This window comes from Athene noctua, chromosome 10, assembly GCF_965140245.1.
Source record: "Athene noctua chromosome 10, bAthNoc1.hap1.1, whole genome shotgun sequence".
Taxonomy (NCBI): domain Eukaryota; kingdom Metazoa; phylum Chordata; class Aves; order Strigiformes; family Strigidae; genus Athene; species Athene noctua.
The window spans coordinates 24,126,869-24,144,802 of NC_134046.1; the positions used below are offsets into that span (position 1 = coordinate 24,126,869).

At 44.3% G+C, this 17,934-nt stretch overlaps 1 protein-coding gene across 1 annotated transcript in view; it reads left to right on the forward strand.

Moving 5' to 3' along the window:
* The window catches only part of SUSD3 (sushi domain containing 3), a 36,678-nt gene extending 20,291 nt beyond the window's left edge, over positions 1 to 16,387 (forward strand). The window contains exons 2-5 of the mRNA XM_074914269.1: positions 379 to 567; positions 2,019 to 2,166; positions 5,068 to 5,232; positions 15,483 to 16,387. Of these exons, the coding sequence (XP_074770370.1) occupies positions 379 to 567; positions 2,019 to 2,166; positions 5,068 to 5,232; positions 15,483 to 15,696 (716 nt within the window). The 3' untranslated portion in view covers positions 15,697 to 16,387. The remainder of the gene's footprint in view (positions 1 to 378; positions 568 to 2,018; positions 2,167 to 5,067; positions 5,233 to 15,482) is intronic.
* Positions 16,388 to 17,934: the final 1,547 nt, after the last annotated feature.

The following is a 17,934-nucleotide window of genomic DNA, read 5'->3' on the forward strand; positions in this document are numbered from 1 at the left end:
CTGAGCACTTAATTAATAACACACAGAGTCCAACAAGACAGGACTCTGTAGGAGACCATGACACTCACAGAATAACTTCTTTTTTTTTTTTTTTTTTTTTATGTTTAATATGTATCAGTCTAAGCAGATAATGTTGCAACAGGAGTAAAACCCCTCTTTGCGCTGGGGGTCAGGGCAGTGGAGCTGTTGAATGTCACGGAAGGGGGTTTGGCCTTGGGCACGTACTTGGCAGAGCAGTCAGAATTGCCCACCCCGAGGTCTGTTACTTGTTTTAACTGTTAACTTGGACTGATTTACGATCTGATCACAATAAAATTTAAGTGGACCTTTGCTTTTGGCTCTGGCACTGCATTGTCTTGCTTTGGTTTTGTTCTGCAGGGCAGTGCAGCCGCATCTTCCCTCCCCGGCTTGGCACACTGCAGGTCATTCACGGCAATGGCACAGCCGTGGGGACAGTGATAACGTTCCAGTGCTCTGCTGAGCACCAGCTGGAGGGACCGGGCGTCATCACCTGCATTTGGAAAGGGAACAGTACCCAGTGGACAGCCGGAGTGCCCTCCTGCAAGCGTAAGGTCCTTTTCAAACCATTCCCAGTCCTTTTCGGACTGTGTTTATTCTGCCCTGCCTATCTCCTACAACGCTAGGATTAATTCTAGACATCTGTGCAAGGAAAAAGACAAACTCAATTTCCTTCAAAGTTGCCCCCACCGACTGTAATTGTGTTCCCTGTGTGTTCTGACATCATTCATTATCATAACACAGAAAAGACTCTGTCAGGTTTATGCCTGGTCTCATGTCACCGACTCCAGTAGTGTTGCACCCAGAGTAACTGGCTCTGTAGCTGCAAGCTGTAGAAGAGGTATAGATATGACCAAGTAATGTGCAAGCATATTTTCAAATCCTCTAATCTCCCGGCTTTCTTTTCTGAAGATATTTTTGCTATAAAAGAATCGCAGGTTGTTGCCTGTGGGCAGCCACATGGGAAAGTTACCATAATGACAAATAGAGTTTGAATGGCAACAACATTAACTACCTTTCCTGCTGTATTCCTTCTTATTTATTATAAGGTTGTTAGTAATCTGACTAGAAGTCAAGCATGGTACCTCTGAGCTTTGAGAATCTCAGTCAGTGTCTCAGACCTTGTATAATTTTAAATAGTCAGTAGATGGGTGGCTCTTTTAGACACTTACCACTCTCTCACAAACTCAGCTATTTTTGTCTCTCATTTGAGAGATTCCATTAAAGAAAAATGAGAGAAATCCTTCCCTCCAGAAGCTGCAGAAATATGACACTGTGTGGAGCTCAGCTGAACCATTTCTGATGATGGTCATCTTGGTGCTGGAAGAACTAGATGAGTTTTGCAGCAAGACATGCTTAGTGCTCCAAATGAGCTGGTGGAGATCTGCCTTAGCTGTGCCACGCCACATTACCACTCCTCCGTTTGTCTGGATGATTCACTTCCAGCATCAGATCACTGTGAACACTCAGTCCTGCATATACTGTCCCTTCTATCCTGCATCCTTCCCCAAACAGAGAAAGACCTGTTGTTTGCTGCCTGGCAAATAGGATGTAATTATATGGAACTGTCCTCACTCTAATGGGCTTCTTTAAACCCATTTATCCCTGTCAGTATTCATTTTTGCAGCTCCAGTCCTTGTTAACAATTGCTTATAAGAGTCTGCTAGCTCATCTGCATTTGATATGTTGACAAAGTTGTGCTTTTTAGCTACTGGAGTGCTAAAGGCGTTGTGTTTAATTAATTGCAGTGGTGAAAGACTTGTGAACAATTCATTAGTATCTTATAAACAGGAGATTTTTAAATAGACGAGTTTGAGGCTTGTGTAGCTCTAAACTGAAGCCAAGATACTCTGGTATCTTGATGCATACTAACTTGTAAGTCCTCACTATTATTAGCAGAAGTGTGAAGCAGGTAGGCTTCAGCATGGTTTAATGCAAATGTGAAAGATAAATTCATGGGTTGACCTTAGAAACATGCTTCTGTGTTTGCTTTCCTGCAGCCATATCAAAATATGAGACTTTTGGATTTAAGGTTGCAGTGATTGCCTCCATTGTGAGCTGTGCCATCATCCTGCTGATGTCCATGGCTTTTTTAACTTGTTGTCTTCTCAAGTGTGTGAAGAAAAGTGAAAGGAGGAGGACTCAAAGGTATGTCAAGAAAAGATTCTTAAAACTGGCCTAAGACTATACATCATATGGACTCCATTCCTGTGATAGCAGACAGCTTCAAAGGACTTTATGCTCGCAACACTGCAATGATGTTAGTTACTTAAAATCCTTAACCTTAAAGGTCGGGCTTTAGGCATAGAAGGACATGAAATTCAAGAGTGGTTTAGGCACCTAATGTATGTTAATATCAGATGATCTCAGCGGGCCTGGGCAGATCTGGATTTACCGAGGATTATGCAGATGAACATACAAGTCTTATTTGCTGGCCCAATCTTTCTCTCCTTGAATTAAGATTATTTAAGTTTTCCCTTCTTCTCTCTGTCTTCCTTTTTTTTTTTCCCTTTTCTTTCCTTGAACACTGCTAGGAAAATGAATCTACCCATGTCCAAATCATCAAAGCCCTCACTGTCTGCAAAGCATACGTAAAGCTGTCACAATGCAGAGCTGGAAGGATGTAGGGTTTTGTCTTCTGGCTTGAAGCACAAATCAGTGGGCAGGATTATGAACAGGCATGGAAAGAAGTAAAATTTACCAATCCAGCCCATTATAAAAACTCAGTGTAAAGGGTGGTGCATGGCCACACCTGGCTGTACCCTAAAGCCGAGCCACTGCTGTTCATGGAGTATCCCTCCAAAGTCACCTGCGGCAGAAGGTTTTCCCCAGGCCCCTCTTCTCCACTCCCCTCTCACTTCTCCAGCTCATTGTTCCCACCACTGCAGGTAACTCAGTGGGGTGGCTGCACCCCATCCTGCTGATGCCTGCTGTGCAGGCAGTAAGCTGCACTTCAGGTTTATTTTAAGCCTCTTCTTGCTTCAGATAAGTGTTTGGAGTGAGGGAGAGTACCGGCAGAGTAGAGGGAGACTGGGGAGGACACAAATGAAGGTCTTGCTGCTCCAAGCTGTGTTTTATCTAGAGCTGCGTGGGAACCAGCTTAGGGGGGAAATTCTGTCATTTCAAAATCTGATTGTACCCAAAATACAGATTTTCTATTTCCCTCGAGAGGATTTTGTGAGGGGAAAAAAAAAAAAAAAGTCTTTGGTGTCATTCATAATACTAGGTTTTCACAGATAGCATGAAATAAATTTTGAAATCAAAGGGTTGATTGGCATTTTTGGAATCTCCACTTTTCTTTTTTGGTAATACTATTTGTATCAAAGTCCTTGTTTTTCATTTATTTTAAATGAAGTTTTGTCAAAATTAGCTGTTCACATGACATTGATGACTTGATATTTTTCTCTTACAAAAGAAAAGCCCTTCACACCAGACATTTTGACCTAGTTCTGTCATCAGGACATAAAATAATCCACTTTGCTGGGAGCTTCTTGGTTCCATGCTGCCCTCTGTCCTCCCTTGACTGCCTCCTGAAGGAGCTCCTGCAACCCAACCTGGCCACAACTGAGCCCTGGTCCGGGGAGGAAACCTGGGGGCACTATAGACATTGTGTGGCTTGGCCCCACTGTCAGAAAGTCACTGAGATGATGTAGAAACTGTCCACGTCACATGAGAAAGAGTAACGCATCCCTGTGTGAAACTTGCTCAACCCACAGCCCATGCTACAGACTGCCCGCTACAGTGTAGCTTCTCTTTTGTCGATGTAGTTGGAAAATGTGGATCAACTTTTGAATGCTAAAATCATTCATTTGAAGAGAAGCTGCAGGCTTGACAGCTTAATACAAAATGAGGATACTTGGTAGGGCATTAGTTAAGTAAGTGTCTCTTAGACCATCTCTGAAAGAAAAGGGAGTCTTTACCGTGGAGTAGGGAGGATGTCCTCATCTTGCCTTTAGCTTTGGAGTCTGCCTGTCTGCTTTCCTTGGTCTCTCTTAATTGGTCTTAATAGAAGAAATCACTACAAACCTGTCTTGCAAGGTGTCTGATGATCTTTGAAGTACCATCTTGTGTGTTATCCTTGCATTTGGAGAGAAAAATGACAAAGGCTGCTGAGAATCCTCACATAACTTAGCCTCCTCACAGATCTTGTCCCACTGCGTGAGCGCAGCTGCCATTTTCTTTGGGAGGAGCAGGGTTACATCTTGAGAGGACAGAAATGACACCAACATCAGCATTGCCAGCCCTCACAATTTAATCTTGCCCCTTCAGCTAGTGTGAATGTCTGTGATTATGTGAATCGTAGACTTCTTTTAAAAACAAGAAAAGAAATTGTGATTCTTTTTTTTTGCCCCAGAGTTGTAGAAAGCAGCATGAAAAGCACCTTGAGCATTTTGGAAAGGAAATCCTGAAGGCAACCAAATAAGCTCTGCTTTTAACAAAAGCAACATTAGCTGTCTCTTCCATCTTTAAGTCAATTCATCTCTTCAACCTGACCGGTGATTTTGGAACCCTTAGGGATGTCAGTGCTGCAAAAATTCACAGAAAATGCTTCTTTTTCTGAAATAATTTATTCCATAAAATGGGGATGGTCTGTAGTCTTTTTACATATGACAGGATCTGGCCTGACGTGTGTCACTGATGAAGGTCCATGTGAAGAGTAACACAACATCATGCCTTACATGACTTTCCCTATTACCTGGAGTCTCAAAATCCTCTGAATCAAACTGACATAATTATTGGGGTGTTGTTTCTTTGAACTATCCACAGGTGCTCATAAGAAAATAGCTCTTTTTTGTTTGTTTCTTTGCTTGCTTTTTAAGGAGTGCTGGATAATACTTAAAATAACGCTATTTTACAGAACAATATTTATGCTATTTAAGAACTCCCCACCTTAAGGTATTTAAGCCTCTGGAAATTTGGCTTACACTTGAAGTTCAGCATGTGTTTAAGTGCTGTCTTCAGTAAACCTGGATTTAGGTGGTCAGATAAAAGCTCAGGTATGAAGCTATTTATCACAGTAATGTATTTTACCCCTTGCTTTATTCACAGAGATATGCAGCTTTGGTACCAGCTCAGAACTGAAGAACTAGAGCACATGCAAGCTGCTTACTTTGGTTTTAAGGGAAGAAACAACAACAACAATAAGAAACTCAGGAATAAATCCGTATTTGATGATGTGACTAACATGGCATATGATAACCAAGGCTTCTACAGGTAAGGCTATTAAGATACAGTGGCTTGGAATGAGTTTGTGAACAAATTTTAGAAAGACGGTTCCTCGAAAATGCATTTTAAAGTGATGCCCCTGAAGAGGATGTGATGCCAGTGGATTGTCAGGGCTTGTTCTTGAATTTACCTGTCTTGTGGGGAATTAACGTTGCCAGAAGGTGAGACAGCAGAGAAGCTGAGCATGACCTCCCTTCTTACAGCTCCTTTCATCTATCCCCAGCAGTGCCTGGTTAAGCCTGTCTGCAGGGAAGGTTGCACCAGATTAACTGGAGAGAGGTTTTTAATTGGCTTTGTTAAACAGATGCTAAATGGCAGCAGGAAAGTCACTACTCTGTATTGGTTAGTGGTACCAAGGTGCCAGCTTGCCTAAGAGCCTTAGGAGAGGAGGCAGCCAGGGACAACTGGGGCTGTGGTATGGCTCAGGGTGAGCATTGAGTATGACCATTTAGCCCTTGGTGACTGCAAAAGCTCCCTTGAGAAATACCAGGTATTTATCGAGGTGTGCAGGGCAAACACGATGGGATCCTAACCCACAAGGCAGTGTGAATGCTCACAGTGAAATAAAGTGCATCACAGGCTGTGGATGGTGGGCAGAGGTATTGTTTGTGTCAGTCCAAAGTCATCTCTGAAAGTGTCCAGATGTGTTATGACTGGCTGTGTTGTTGCTGACAAAAGAAAACCAGACAATGTGTTACATCCTAATGCTGGTTTGCTATTACCATTCATATAAACACACGTCACTTTTATATCCTTTGGGTTCTGCTTCGTTGTCATGTATGATAATATATAGCACATTCCTTGTTTGCTTTGAATTCAGTGCTCACTTGTACAGCTTTTATGTACAGCAGTATCTATGATTTGTAGTGGTTACCTGCAGAAAGCAATTTTATGCAGATTATAAACCTACTTCCATGTCACAGTGCAGCTGGAAATCATATTCAAATAGAGCACTTGCACAAAAGTCTGATGGCTGCTTAATCAATTTCTAGCTCTGGGTGATTTCGGGAAGATGTATAAAGCTAATTAAATGCTGATTATAACCTAAATGGTTTTTAGAAGACTTGGGATGCAATTTTTAATTTTGGTTCATGTTTTGAATAAGTGTAATCTGCTTTTAAAATAACATGGGTAAACTTATAAAGGGCTGTAAACAGAGGTTAGTGCTCTGCTGGAGTCTCGAGCTCCTTCTGGGTTCTTATCTGCACCACTCCACCGAGCAGAAGCTGCTGTATTATGTTTACCAAATTTTGTACACCTTTTCTTGACTGAAAGTAGCAGGGAATATACAGTTCCTCCAGATAAGCAGCTTCTCTGGGGCCAGAAATCATCAAGTTTATTATTTCTTTAGAAAATTGGAGAATGTATAAACTTCAGTGGGGAATTGCAGAGGACAGGAGGAGGAAAGCCTCTGAACTCTTCTTCTCCTATGTAGAACAGTACACAGGCTGTGTTAAATACTGGCGCACATACCCAACTCCTGATGCACGAGGCCCACTGTTAATCAAGGTGTACTGCATTTCCACCATGCAGAGTGATGTGATCCTGGCTAATCACTAGCCAGAGCAAAAATCAGCTAGGAGAGAAGGTGTATTAGTCTGTGTACCCCAGAGCCAAAAGTCTAGCTGTTTCGCACATGGTGAACGGGCACCGCTTCTAATAAGAGATGGAAATGGTATTGAAGCTGACAGACTCTGAATAAATCTCTCTTTAGGAACAGGTGTGACCCTTCCTCAATTTGTACCTTGTCCCTTTCTTCACTCAAATAAGATCTGTTTAATCAAGGTTAGTAAAAGATGCTGATTTCTACTGTTTAATTCTGTTAAATGGATCTGTGCGCAGGATGCGTGTGGGAATTCTAACGTATTTCATGCCAGCTCCTGGAGACGACAAATGTGTTTGTGTTTCATTTGCAAGACTTACTTTTTGTGTGTAGAAAATTAAGCTAATTTTCATCATCCTGCGCACATCCAGCTTATTGGGAACAGCAGGACAGTGCAGGCAAATCCCCGGGGAGGTGCAAACAAGAAGCTGGCTTATGGTGGGAATGCCAGCATGAAGGGACATGGGCACTACCTGGGTGGTGTCTGTGGTACCTTTCTCTGTTTAACATGAAGTGGATGTGTTGGCAGCCTACGCTTGGAGGAAATCTCTAACTGTGTTGGTGTTGCTATAGTGGTGGGGCTGTTACATCGTCGATTGTCTGAGGAAATAAATAAAGGCATGTGGTGTGGTTGGAAAAAAGCAGCAAAACCGAGGGCAAGCAAGCCCAAAGGAAAGAGTCTGTGTATTGCTGTGCACATGTGAACCTAAGTGTGTGTCCATGGTCACAAACAAGCCAAAAGATAATTTAACCAAGGCTTCGTAAGGAAGGTTCAGACTTGATGTTAGGAAGCTTTTCCTTACCAAGAGGGTGGTCAAACCCTGGAAGGGGCTTCCTGGAGAGGTGGTCAATGCCCCAGGCCTGTCAGTGTTTAGGAGGCATTTGGACAATGACCTTAATTTGCTTAAGTTTTAGTCAGCATGGAAGCGGTCAGGCAGTTGGACTAGATGATGGTTGTAGGTCCCTTCCAACTGAAATTATTCTATTCTATTCTATTCTTGTTTTAACATTTCAGACATTTGGAGGAATTCATGCAAGGTATCGTTAGACCTCTGAGCAAATCAGAAATCCTGCTTTGTTTGTCTAATAAGGAACTGTCCTGCGAAGCACGGGCGGCTGATCATTTTCTCCCTGCCTTTTTCAGGGTTGCGGTACACATTGTCCTCTGTGATACAGCCATGGGAAGTGGCTCTGCAACCCACTTAGATGGGGAAGGCTGAGACATGAGAGGTGCCTGTCTGAGAAAGGAGTGGGTGGAGGCTTGGCAATTTAAGTTGTTTTTATGATAGCATTTCCTTTTCTTATAGAAAACTGTTCTGGTGCTTCTTCACGTAACATATGAAGTATCTGGAAGAGTGATAACTCCTCCACCCTTGAAGAAGACCCTCTTGAGTGTATCTTAGCCTATTTTTGACTAGAAAAGGATGTAGGTCATGCTGCTTTTCAGACTTAATTGCAATAGATTTAGAGATTAACTGGAGATTAACATTTTGATTCACCACTTTAGGGATCAAAAATACTGTAAGAATAAATAAAATAAAAACCCAACTTTTTTTCAGGTAAGCCAATATTAAATAAAACAAAAAGGCAATTCTTTCAGACAGGTAAGATATTTGTTATGGTTTACAGAGTAATTTAGGATTAAAAAACTATCACCTCTTAAACCAGTGCCTTAGTGTGCTGATGAGCTAATTTTGGCTGTAATGAGGTGACATAATATGGATGCAGAATGCTGATGGACAGAAGTTATAAATAATGTAGAAGCCCAGCTGTTGGACAGTAGAGACTCCAGTGTGCTGTTCTGGACTTGTCTGCCCTGAAATAAGATCTTTTTCCCCTTGTGTTTGAAGCATGGAACGAAGGTGAGGAATATATAGTTTTGTAGGGAAATGCTGAATTTTAGTGGCAACTACTCTAATTATAGTGAGCCCCATTCGGGCTTCTTCGCTGCTTGAACAAATTGCTTTAAAATGCTGAGAAATGTGTCTGCAAATACCTGGGATTGCTAACCACAGAATGCAGTTACTGTTGATGCCACTGCTTTATTTTGGATGTAAGGAACCCTAATGAGAATAAAAATACCAATTTTTAGCAGAAAGCCTTATATGCAGGAGCTGCAAGCATTTACAGCACATTTTCTCTTTTATAGTATTTGAAGAGCTAACTAATGTTGAGCAGGGAAAGACAAGTTACAAGGCATGGGGCCGCTGGGAGGGACATGTTTTCCCTAGTGTTGCTTCTCAGAAGTTTAGAGCAGAGATAGCAGGTTGCTGCGGGACACAGAGGTTTGAGACAGATTAGCTGAAGAAAAGGGTCTGCCATCTATGGGAGGGAGATTAGCTGCTGCTCTGGGCCACATAGATTGAGGAGAACAATGTGCATGAATCTCCAAAACAGCTCCCCAGGAGGACTGCTAGGCAGAGACAGGGCTTGTCGACATGGGGGTATATTGGGAATAGCTCTCACAGCCTGACTGCAGCATGCATCAGGAGAAAAGCCTAAAGTCAGGACATTATCTTCTGCTCTCTTTAACATTTGAAGATTTAAAAGTCTTCCCGGTTCTGCATAAGAATGGAACCAGGACTGTTGGCATCGTTCATCCAAAGTGAGCGAGCTGCCAAAAGCCGTGGAGAGCACCGCATCTGCTTGGGCTTAGACAGGCACTGTGGGTCTTGCTGGGGAGAGCCCTGAGCACTGGGGGCATTTGGCATTCCAGAGGAACTTGCTTTTGAAACACCATGCTGAGTCCTTCTGAAATGGGTATGTTATTTTTGCATCAGTTATTTTCTGAGGAAGACTGACCCTGCAGTGATCCTTCTCTGGAATACTTGCCTTGGCAATCTCCACCCGAGGTGAGCAGTCCTCTTCCATCCCCAGCAAACAGCCATGGGGGAGACATTGGACTTACCAGCTGCCTGAGCAGGCAGGTTGTCCTCCGCCCCGTGACAGGCACAGGGTAAAATATCAGTAAAGAGAAGCTTAATGACCAGCTGTCCTTCCTCTGTGCCAGCTACTGGTAACATCTGAGAGATGGAGTAAGTAAGAGACGATACTGAAGCAGCTGGTTTGGAGAAGAAGAGCGGGCACAGGCTCAGGTGGTCACGGGAGTGTGCTCACCCGCTGCCCTGGGTCAGCTGTAGCTCTTCCCCGGGGCAGTGGTTGGTACAGGTAGGTTGAGGCAAGTTTGGCTGTGGGATCCCCTGCCTGGAGTTAAGGTGAGCAAACTCCAGCAGCTTGCTTGTGGTTCCCAAACTGGAATAGCAGTCTCCTCTTTTCTGTTAAGCAGTCCTAGCCACGCCTCTAGGAGAAATCATAAAAATATGCACAATCTAGTGTAACTGTTGTAAGAGCAAACAGCAAACCCTTTTTGGCATGCAAAGACATTAAAGAACTGGGCTCTCCACTGAGCCCTAGCGTATTGATACATCAGCGTGCACAGAAAGATAGCTGTCCCAGGAGAAATACAGATAACTAGTAATAAGAAGAAGCTGAGAGTGCTCTTTTCAGTTTACATCAGCTTCCTAATTACGGTAAGAAATAGCCCCACCTAGGGAAGCCTCTATTCCTTTGCTTTTTCAGCACAACATTCCTGTAACCTATCCTGGAATAGATGCTCCCTCGACTCAGGGATGTGCTGTTACTTTGCAAGGGAGAATTGATGGTCCAATGTTTTCGACACTCAGGTGCCGTGATTGAGAGAACTGAATTTGGCTGTACACTGACTCCCTTTCATCCTCCGTCAGCTAAGATAACAACCAGAAAGAAACTAGTCCAGGTCAAAAACACATCTAAAGAGCAAAAAAGAATTTGGGTGATTTTTTGCCCTTGGTGTGGAAGCATTTGGAAGAAGTTGTGCGTTCCAAATTTGGACTGTTTTGAGGTGAATTATTTTACACAGCTCTAGGCCAAGTTATAAAACATTCTCTATGAAGTAGCTGGTCTGACTGCAGGAGTGAGTTAAATGGAAAAGTCCATGTCTCAGTAGGTTTAAAGTCCCCCTTTCAGATATCCACTACAGCTGGAGCATATTATCAAGAAGAAAAAATCTCTTCTGCAGAGAAACAGGCTAGTATATTCTGTTCTCTCACAGAAGATATTTTTAGTCCCTGAAATTTTTGTACCGGAGCCTTTTTTGATTACAAGATGCATTACCAGTGTACCTGGCAAAAAGCAAGTAAAGACAATCCAACAACAAAGGTGTCCAAGTGAAAAGGTTTTGCAAAAAAAGCAAAAGCCAGCATGCTTTTAGGAAAGGCAACTCGGCGTTTTTAGTCAGTCCAAGAACTGATATGCAAGGTTGGTGAAATTAGCTCATAGCTTTGGCCTCCATGGTAAAATGAAATGTGATTTCTTTTTCTCTTTGATTTAGTGGCTATAATGGTTGAATTTTCCTCTTCCTTGTGTAAGGGGTTGCAAGGAAGGCACAAACCAGAAACTTGTGTTGCTCTAAAAAATATTAATGTCTGCCCAAGCTTGCTGAGGAGCATGACTGTAAGCCAAAGGACCTCCTAGAACTACAGGCAGGGATGGGACCCTTGGCCACATTCCTACTTTGCCCTCTGCCCCCTTGAGGGCGCTTTCCCAGCTGCTTTTCCCCTCTGAACACCTAAAGAGAAGAGATTAAAAAGCTGAAGGACCTGAAGGAGGCAGGACAGTGTGGTGTAAAGGGGACAACTCTTGAAGAAATATCCATGTGTAGAGACAGGCTGCTGCAAAGCTTGGTGGAAAACAAAAGTCGAACAAGAAAAACCCACCAGGATGCCTAGAATGACTGTCAGGAGATGCATCAGTGGGAGAATTAAGGGGGCAAAACATATTCTACAGCAGTGACTTAGTGGAAGACTGTTAGAGGTCCTGGGGAAACCAGTTTACCTGGGTGCTTTTGAAGGTCAGCAGCCTCACCAGAGAGCTGGACCCTTCACTCCCTCCCAAAGATCCATGTGTTTTCTTTTATTGTCGGCCTGGCTGTCAGGAATTGCTCTTGTTTGACTGAAAGCTTGGGCATGCAGAGCTGGGGCATGTGGAGGTCAGCCCTGCTGGCTCCTGCCACCCAAGGCTGTGCTACACTCAAGGCTGTGCTACATGTGTGGGGACGGTTGCACAGGTATTTGAATGTCTGTGCAGCTGTGAATGTGCCCCCAACACCCCCCCCAGCTGCAAGGCTTAAATTGCAGAGTCACCAGAGGGCTGTTCCTGGGGCTGCAGGAAGAGGTGTAGGACTGATCATCACTGTGGTGTTTAATGCTTTGCTACATAAAGAATCCTGTGAAATGGCTGCAAAGAGCAAATGACCGGTTTAATTCAATTTTACGTAATTAATACAGTTCCCTACACATGCAATGTATGATTGTGTGGCCCTTAGGACCAAAGGGGAGGAGATGCAGCACAGGAGAGGGGCATTTCCTTTTCAAGCTTTTACATAGATTGTCCCACACTGCAAGTTGTGCCAGCTTGAGCTTCTCTATTCATGGAGGGCTTTTTTCCCTCTAGTTTCTTATTACTGTGCTCTGCATTCCCCATCGCCACCTCTCAGAGACTAAAATCTTCCAGTACCTTTTGACACGCATGTTTCAAAGAAAGATCAGGCAGGGGAAGTGAGCTGTGGTTTCATCTGGGGGCCCTGTCACAAAGGGTAGGATAGCTGGCTGCTAAATTATACCGATTTCTGAATTTCAGTTATCGCAACGAGCATGAAGGGTGTGTGCACAGCAACATGTGCTTTTAGTAAAGCTGCTATTATTGTTTTCATAATGTTTCCATGATTACCCCAGGGTCTTGTACAAAGTCACCAGACATACAGCAACAAAAAAATCCCCTCCTGTCCTCCAGTATAAAAATCTGTTTTCAGAGCCAGTGCCAGCACCGGGCAGCATTGTGGCAGCCCCTCTGCTCTGAGTTCTCACGCTTCTTAGCAGTCCTGTTAACAGCGGTTTCCCCTCTAGCTAGGAACAGCTCTCAAGTCACACAAAGCAAAATTCTTCTGAATCCTCTAAAACCCATTGACAAATGCTGTGGTGGCTGTTCTTCTCCCCACATGGGAGCTTTGACTTTATCTGTCAAATAAAGTCTGTCCTTGTCAAATACATTCTGCATCTAGCTAGGCTGTTCAGCACCTTGCATCCTTGGGTGGATTTGCATTTCCACATAAGAGTACAGGGAGGTCTTCTAATCCTCTTACCGTGATGTTCTGAAGTAGCCCAGCTGGAAAATGGATTTAAGGTAGGTTGAAGCACTTGAAAAAAACTCAGAAGTACAGGGCTCCCAGGGTGAAAATGCAAACTGTAGGCGTCGTCTGATAGCCAAGCATGCAGAGGAGAGCCCACTGCATGCAAGTTTATCTGTCCCTTGTCGACACTGCAGCCCTCTTAATAGCTCTTCTCAGCCTCTGCTTAGGTAGAACTCCACTGACTTCACTGTCCCCCTGATGTCCACAGGGTTTGATGTACTGCAATGAACGGAGGGTGCCTACTGTCACCTCATCCTAGACTTATTTCAGTCAATGGAAGCTTAATAGTTCCTGAAATGGAAGGAGTATAGTTGTCCTCCAAGTACAATTTTAGTCAGTTTGGCTTTCTGAGGTGGTGGGAGTGGACTGTGGGTTATTACACAGCAGAGTTTCACAATGCAGAGCTTTATAGGAGAAAATGTCAGAATGGGATGAATTCTGCCCAGGTAAGCTATATTTACTGCACAAAATCAGAATACTTAGGTTTGAACTATAATCCTGGCAGTGCTATTTGCAAAGGCTATGGCTACCCCATGCAAAACTTAATCCCAGTTCTTCTTCCTGTACACGCCCTTTTGTAACTACTGACTACCATGTCAAGAAGATGGAACTGAGTTCCTCATACTATTAAAGAGAAAAAGAAGAGCTCAGTAGCAAGTATCTCAGAAGACTTTCTTTCAGCAGTGAGATCTGCAGCATTACTCCATGTAGCCTCTGTTCCCTGATGGCAAGCCACAGGGTACTCAGGTAGGTGTTCTGGTGTCCAGCACAAAGATACTTGAGGACTTGCTGATGCACCAGGATTAAAAGGTGCTGTTAAAACAGTGCAGGTCAATACAAAGTGTGTAAAGTTACCACAGCGTTTTTCTGAGAAGTAGATGAGTTTGTCGTTGTCCAAATTACAGGTGGGTAAATTCTGCTCATCTGAGCACCTTCTTGATGAGTGTATTCTCACTTCGGTGATACAGTGCCTTCTTGTATCAAAGGCAGAGGTGTTTAAAGATGCCTTTACACTATCTGACTGTAACTCATGACCCAATTAGTTTTGTAATGCAGTTTTCCAGTGAAGAGCAAGAGTTATTCCCCTTTACAGGAAAGATGTACCTATCAGCTATATACCCACTACGTAGCAGAACAGCAAGAACTCGGTTGTCTGGTTTTATTTTCTGTTATTCTCCTGTGATTTCTATACGTATGCATGTTCTGTGTATGAGCATTTCTGCTGGCTTTCTGCAACTAATAATTGCAGAATGCAGCTTCTGTTTCCTGAGCAGCTTTTCATGTACAAAAGGGTAAGACCGCGTTGTCCTGGATGTGGGTGTACAGGCTGCTGTGCTCAGTGGCCAGCACCGACCGCTTCAGAGGAAGCTGGAGCAGCCACGTGAGCCAGCTCACCTGCAGTGAATGTGGGGCAAGCAACCTCAGCATCTGCCCCGCGTGCAAGCAGCTGCTGTGGATTAACTGATGGTTTACAAAAGCCCACACACTCAGACTACAGTAATTTCGCACAGACCCAAAAGGGCTGTGTCTTACCTGCTCTGGTTCACAGAGCCGTGTGCTTAAAGCCTGCTGCATCCATCATGCCTCTGGCAGCAGAGTTCAAGAACAATCTGACCCCGTCCCCCCTGTTTTCCTGAACAAGTTGTGTGTAGTTTACTGAGCATCTTTTCAGCAGCTCTGCCATCTCTGCTGCCGCTGCTGCTCTGCTGATACCATCCACGGCTGGGTTATGTGCTGCCTGGGTCAGTAGCCTTTGCTGGCTTACCCCATAGCTGGGCAAACCTTCCTTTCCTGGTGTGGAAAGGTGGGGTGCGGGATGGATTGATGACCACCAGTGCTGCATACACACGTGGCTGGCAAATCCAGAGTCCCAGCCTGCAGTCCCCTCTGGGAGGGCCAGCCGGTAGCCAGCTCAGGCAGACAAGTGCTGAGCACAAGCCACTGTGCAACTGCATTGCATTGGCATCACTGGCAGCTCTACAAATAACCCCTCGAATGCCCCTGGGCACAACTGGCTCTCGTGCTCCCAACAGTGCTCCACTAACCAAGCAAGGACTTTGCTTCTGCACCAGTCTCGGCATTCAAGTGTTCTTAGTAATATTCTCCAGATAGCGAAGCATTAAATTGAAGCTGGGGACTCACTTGATAGAAAGCAAACAAATAACATCTGCCCCAACCCCAAATAAAACCAACCTCGTAAGTCTTTTCAATGTCTGCATCAGCTTTTACGGAGACACAATTATTTGCCCCGCTGCTGCCAACTGGTTTTAATGCTAGGAGAAGTGAGTCCATATGCTACAGCACAAGCTGTTTGCAAAATGCCTGATGTGCAAATAAAATGGATTAGAAAGTTCTGTATCCTCACCAGAGCAAATGAGACAGAAATAACTTTTTCCTTCATGCTTACAGGTTTCAGGAGGAGTGGACACGGGACATCATAGCTCCTAGGTGTTGCAAAGACAACGATCATTTTCCTAAGCTAACCAAGAGCAGTAGTGCAGCCGTGAAACAAGCTGTGCCAGGACACAACGCTGCGGTACAGACAGTGAATTCAATACATGTTGTTGAAGTCTATGGACATAAGGATAGTTACAACAAACCCAGCTGTCAGTTACCTGGATAGCTGGTGTCTGAAATACAATTGCTCTTCTGGACCAAAATGAAATTTGGATAGAAATATGTGCCTTAAAGACAACATAGAAAGTTAATTATTCATATGAATAAAGTTTTCTATGTTCCAAGATGGTTATTTAACAGAAATGCTTCAAGGTCTGATACAAATAAAAACATGAATGTTGAGGCTGGCAGTCTGTAGCCATTCTGGTGGTGTGCTATGTATTGTGACCATGGCAAAAGCATAATATCACTCTTCTGTACATCTAGAGAGAAATGGTAGCCTGTTTGTCTATTTACCTCATACAAAGTCACTGATGATAATTACACATTCATAAGATTGCAGCCTTTTAACCGGTGTTTTTTGTAAGCATTCAGAATGAAAAAATCCCCCATATTTTTACACAGTAATAGGATAGAACTACAATAAAATTTGGGTTTTAATTGAGAGCCCCTGTTGTTTTGTATCAGGAAGGCCTTTTTGTTTAATTCATCTGCTCGGCATTCAGAGACCACACGAGACTGGGTGCAGTAGAGGCACACAGAATCACAGAATCATCTCTGCGGGAAAAGACCTTGAAGATCATCCAGTCCAACCATTAACCTCACACTGACAGTTCCCAACTACACCAGATCCCTCAGCGCTATGTCAGCTCTACTCTCAAACCCCTCCAGGGATGGACACTCCCCCCTGCCCTGGGCAGCCCATTCCAACGCCCACCAACCCCTTCGGGAAAGAAATGCTTCCTAATATCTAGTCTAAACCTTCCCTGGAACATCTACCAGACTGTCGTGGAGGGGGGAGCATATGGAGGGATGTGCTTCCTTACTGTGGCAGGTGCTGCCTGGTGAGGGAGCATACCACTGGCCACCGATGGCTGCTGTACCACTGGCCACCGATGGCTGCTGTACGTGCTACGGCATGAGAGCAGCCCCTGTGCGGGCATGTGGGTGGGGAAGGCAGTGCAGCCTTCCTGCCCCCGCATGCTCCAGATGATTGTGGCAGCACCCCTGGGAGAGCGCTCTAAAGAAAGGGCTGATGTTTTTGGAAACCTGCATTCGTTTCCTTTTATTAATCTGCTCACTGTGTGAGGAAAGAAGGTATTTATTTTCTTGTTTTGTCCATTCTGAATAGTTACGTAACTGGTATGGCTCTTACTCTGCTGTTTATATGCACACACAAGTATATCTTACAGTTACATTATAGTTATTTTTGTTCAAGTTGAAGCCTTGTTTATTCTCCTGTCACCAGCCATGTAAGGGGTATTGTCACTTTCCTGTCATGATGGAAATATGACCTTATAGCAAGCTCCAGTAATTGTTTTATTGTATATCCTGGTTGTTATGAATCAGTTATCCTCTTAAGACCTTCAGTTCTAAAGTTTCGGTTTTGAAATTCTAATTATTGTGGCGTGCTGTCAGGCCTAGAAATACCCTGTTCCATTGTGGCCACACTCAGTAGAGATCCAAAACACGTGCTTGAACTTCAGCTATTTGGAAACTGCAGCAAAGGAGCTTCATTTTTGTCCCTAATAAGCTCAGCTCTTCTGTACGTTACACGGCTGCACCCCTGCAACGCACTTTTTAATATGTGCTGCAGAAAGAGAATGGGTATACTTCTCAATACTCATTCCAGTTAAGTTCTCAATTCATTAAATTAATACTAGCCGAAGTTTATCAAGACATACTTGTGCTGTGAACCATTTTGCCTGCACTTTTTTGGTACCCTGCCAGACCCAGCCAGCTTCTGTACCCAGATGCACTCTCGCATCTCACGTGCAGTGTTTGCTTTGGGCGGCGTGTGGGGCTGGCACCGGCTCCGTTGCCTGTCCCACTGGCTGCAGGCACCACCAGCCCTGCTGCAGCCGTGCCAGGCAGCTTGCAGGGTGCTGGCCATGTCTAGGAGGATGCCAAGGGGTCAGAAGTTGCGTTATAAAGTCTTGGTGCAAGGCAGTCCCTGAGAGGGACCAGCTGGAGGCCCTAGCAGGGTGCCCTCAAGTGGAAAATGAGACGCCAGGCTGTGAAATCTCTGCACACAGCTATGCACCCAGCTGTCACAGCAGCACCTCTTCCTCACTGCTGGTGCGGGGCTTTCTGGCAGGACATCTAGGAATGGCTAGGCTCCATCCCCCAGAGGAAAGCACTCCTGTTTGAGAGCAAAACCTTGAATAGCTTCAGCGGTGAGAGTCCGCAGGTGGATGAAAATAAAACCAAAATGTGTGAAAGAAGCACAGAGAGGAACAAAGGC